Source organism: Etheostoma spectabile, chromosome 16, assembly GCF_008692095.1.
Source record: "Etheostoma spectabile isolate EspeVRDwgs_2016 chromosome 16, UIUC_Espe_1.0, whole genome shotgun sequence".
Lineage (NCBI taxonomy): Eukaryota > Metazoa > Chordata > Actinopteri > Perciformes > Percidae > Etheostoma > Etheostoma spectabile.
Genome location: NC_045748.1, coordinates 10586522 through 10588830, shown reverse-complemented (window position 1 = coordinate 10588830; position 2309 = coordinate 10586522). Strand labels below are relative to the sequence as shown.

The 2309-nt window shown below is 38.8% G+C and overlaps 2 protein-coding genes across 2 annotated transcripts in view; one reads left to right on the top strand and one right to left on the bottom strand.

Annotated features, from left to right (window-relative positions):
* The window catches only part of ppwd1 (peptidylprolyl isomerase domain and WD repeat containing 1), a gene marked incomplete at its 5' end in the record, with an annotated part of 7044 nt that extends 5981 nt beyond the window's left edge, over window positions 1-1063 (bottom strand). Inside the window, 2 exons of the mRNA XM_032540333.1 lie at window positions 606-708; window positions 808-1063. Of these exons, the coding sequence (XP_032396224.1) occupies window positions 606-708; window positions 808-1063 (359 nt within the window). The remainder of the gene's footprint in view (window positions 1-605; window positions 709-807) is intronic.
* Window positions 1064-1407: 344 nt separating this feature from the next.
* Window positions 1408-2309, top strand: part of cwc27 (CWC27 spliceosome associated cyclophilin) — a 31518-nt gene continuing 30616 nt past the window's right edge. The window contains exon 1 of the mRNA XM_032539658.1: window positions 1408-1657. Coding sequence (XP_032395549.1) covers window positions 1616-1657 — 42 coding nt within the window. The 5' untranslated portion in view covers window positions 1408-1615. The remainder of the gene's footprint in view (window positions 1658-2309) is intronic.

Genomic DNA, 2309 nt, shown 5'->3' with positions numbered 1-2309 from the left:
TGGCTAACAGCTAGCCAATGAGAGCCTGGCTATCAGCATCCTTGCTCAGGCAACATGATGTCAGACTGACCAGCTGTTGTGGTTGGCATGATTTCTCCTCTTATTTCTTTTCAGTTTATAGAGCTGACAGAGGAGGTAGCAGTTCATCTTCACATTCACAACATAAGACAAACACATATGGACCTAACGTAATGCACAAAAAATGCAAGTTAAAAACGTTTTTTTTAATGTGGCAGAGCACCTTTAAACTCACGCTTTTATAACTGATCTTATAACCTATTACAAGTCTTCTTTAGACTTATGGGACAGTTTTCTATAACCGCTTTATAACGTTGTTTTGACACAAAGTATGAATGCAAACACTTGATTAACACAAAGGAAATGCTGACATACATTTGATTGATAATTAAGTCAAACACAAACCATTTAAATGTACCTGGAAAAAAAGTTGTAGTAGAAATTGAGCATGATAATTACTCTTGGAATACGGTATGTGTGAGTGGTCACGGACACCATGAACTAACAAAGCTGCCCCCTGTAGGCTAGAGTCCGTTGAATACACTGTGTCAACGTGAAGGGTTACAGTTTATTAGAAAATAACTTACTTTGAGCAAACTATCTGTGTAATAACGTCTCTGTGCATGTAGCTCCGTTCATACATTGCAGCTGAGGGGAGGTTGTCCAGATAAACACGCTCATAATCCAGTACTGAGGAAAAACAATACAAAAGTATCCAGGAGTTAGCATGGTTAGCATTGTTTAAGCAGGAGTCAAACATGTGGCGTTATCTAGCTGCTTTAAACTAACCTTTCCTTTTCTTCGCCGTGATAGCTTCGCTTGGCATGGGTCCGACCCATTCCTCCTCTTCTCCATCCCCACCTCCATCCTGAGTGTCCTCGGCTTTTCGCTTAAGATCCTCATTGTTTTCAGACGCCGCCATCGCTGCCAGTTTTCCGTGTTGTCCTTTCTTGTTACAGTACTTCCGGCCGGGGAATTCTCGCTTACTGGTTAATATCCTGCCATGTTTGATTAAAAAAAAACAAATGATTGGTGACTTCAATTTTTATGAATGATGGTTGCACTTTAATATATAAAACTCTTTTTCATCATGTCATTATCAGGTTTTAACCATCCATTTATGTATTTTAACAGGGCTAGCTACAGTGGAACCAAAGTACTCTGTTGTTTCCGAGGGTACATTGTCACAGACACTTGGGTCAAACCAAAAGTCAACTTTCGGGGTTGTCATCCCTATTGCGCGGGATTGTTCTGTATCCAGCGCATATGTAGATTGATACTTACATGGCATTGTTAATCACTTTGTATAATATGAACCATATTTACTAATTTAAATATTAATTCCCGAAGAAATAACTAAATAATTCTTTTTTTTAATTAAGGACACCCCCACGTACTCGGAAGTAAACAAAACGCACACTAGGATGGCCGATATGGCTGTAGCTAACGTATCTTATACTTGTCACTTGTAAAGCAAGCTGATTTAACAGATCTACCTGTTAACTAGCGGTTTATATAACGGGGTTTCATATTTAAAAGTGTCACACGGTGTAAAAAAAGACAATTTTCTTCTTTAACGACAAACCTCGGCGGCAGAATGAGCAATATTTACATCCAGGAACCACCATCAAATGGAAAGGTGAGCACGACTTTTTAACTTTAATTGTAACTAACTTTACCATTTAATTCTCTTATTTGAATTTTGAACAATATGCTTCATTATATACTTTTAGAGTTTATAACATCGATGTCGTTTGCACGTTTAAAATGCAGCATTGTGATTACGTTAACATACTCATATTACAATAAAACCACTAGCCTAATACTTTTTTTGTGATGGCATTTTTGAATTTTATATTCAGAAAAAAATGTAAACATAACATTCACGAACAGTTACAAACACACTGGGACACAGGAACGCTTCACAGGGCCACAAAAACACAGAGAGGAAGAACGGGAGTGAGGGAGACTAAACAACACATGCAGAAACAGACACACACACACAGACAGACACACACAGATAGACACAAGACAAGGGACCAATCACACACACAAACAAAAGAAAAGGCCACACCATTGCCTTCAAGGACTCAGTAATGCTGTGCCAAGTCTCCAAAGTCTTCCCCGGGGCTCCACCCACACGAGCCGTAGAGAGTTCAATGTGCATGACATCCAAAAAGAAAGGATCCACGTACATGACATCCAAAAAGAAAGGATCCATGAAAATGACTTCCAAAAAGAAAGGATCCACGTACATGATATCCAAAAAGAAAGGATCCACGTACATGACA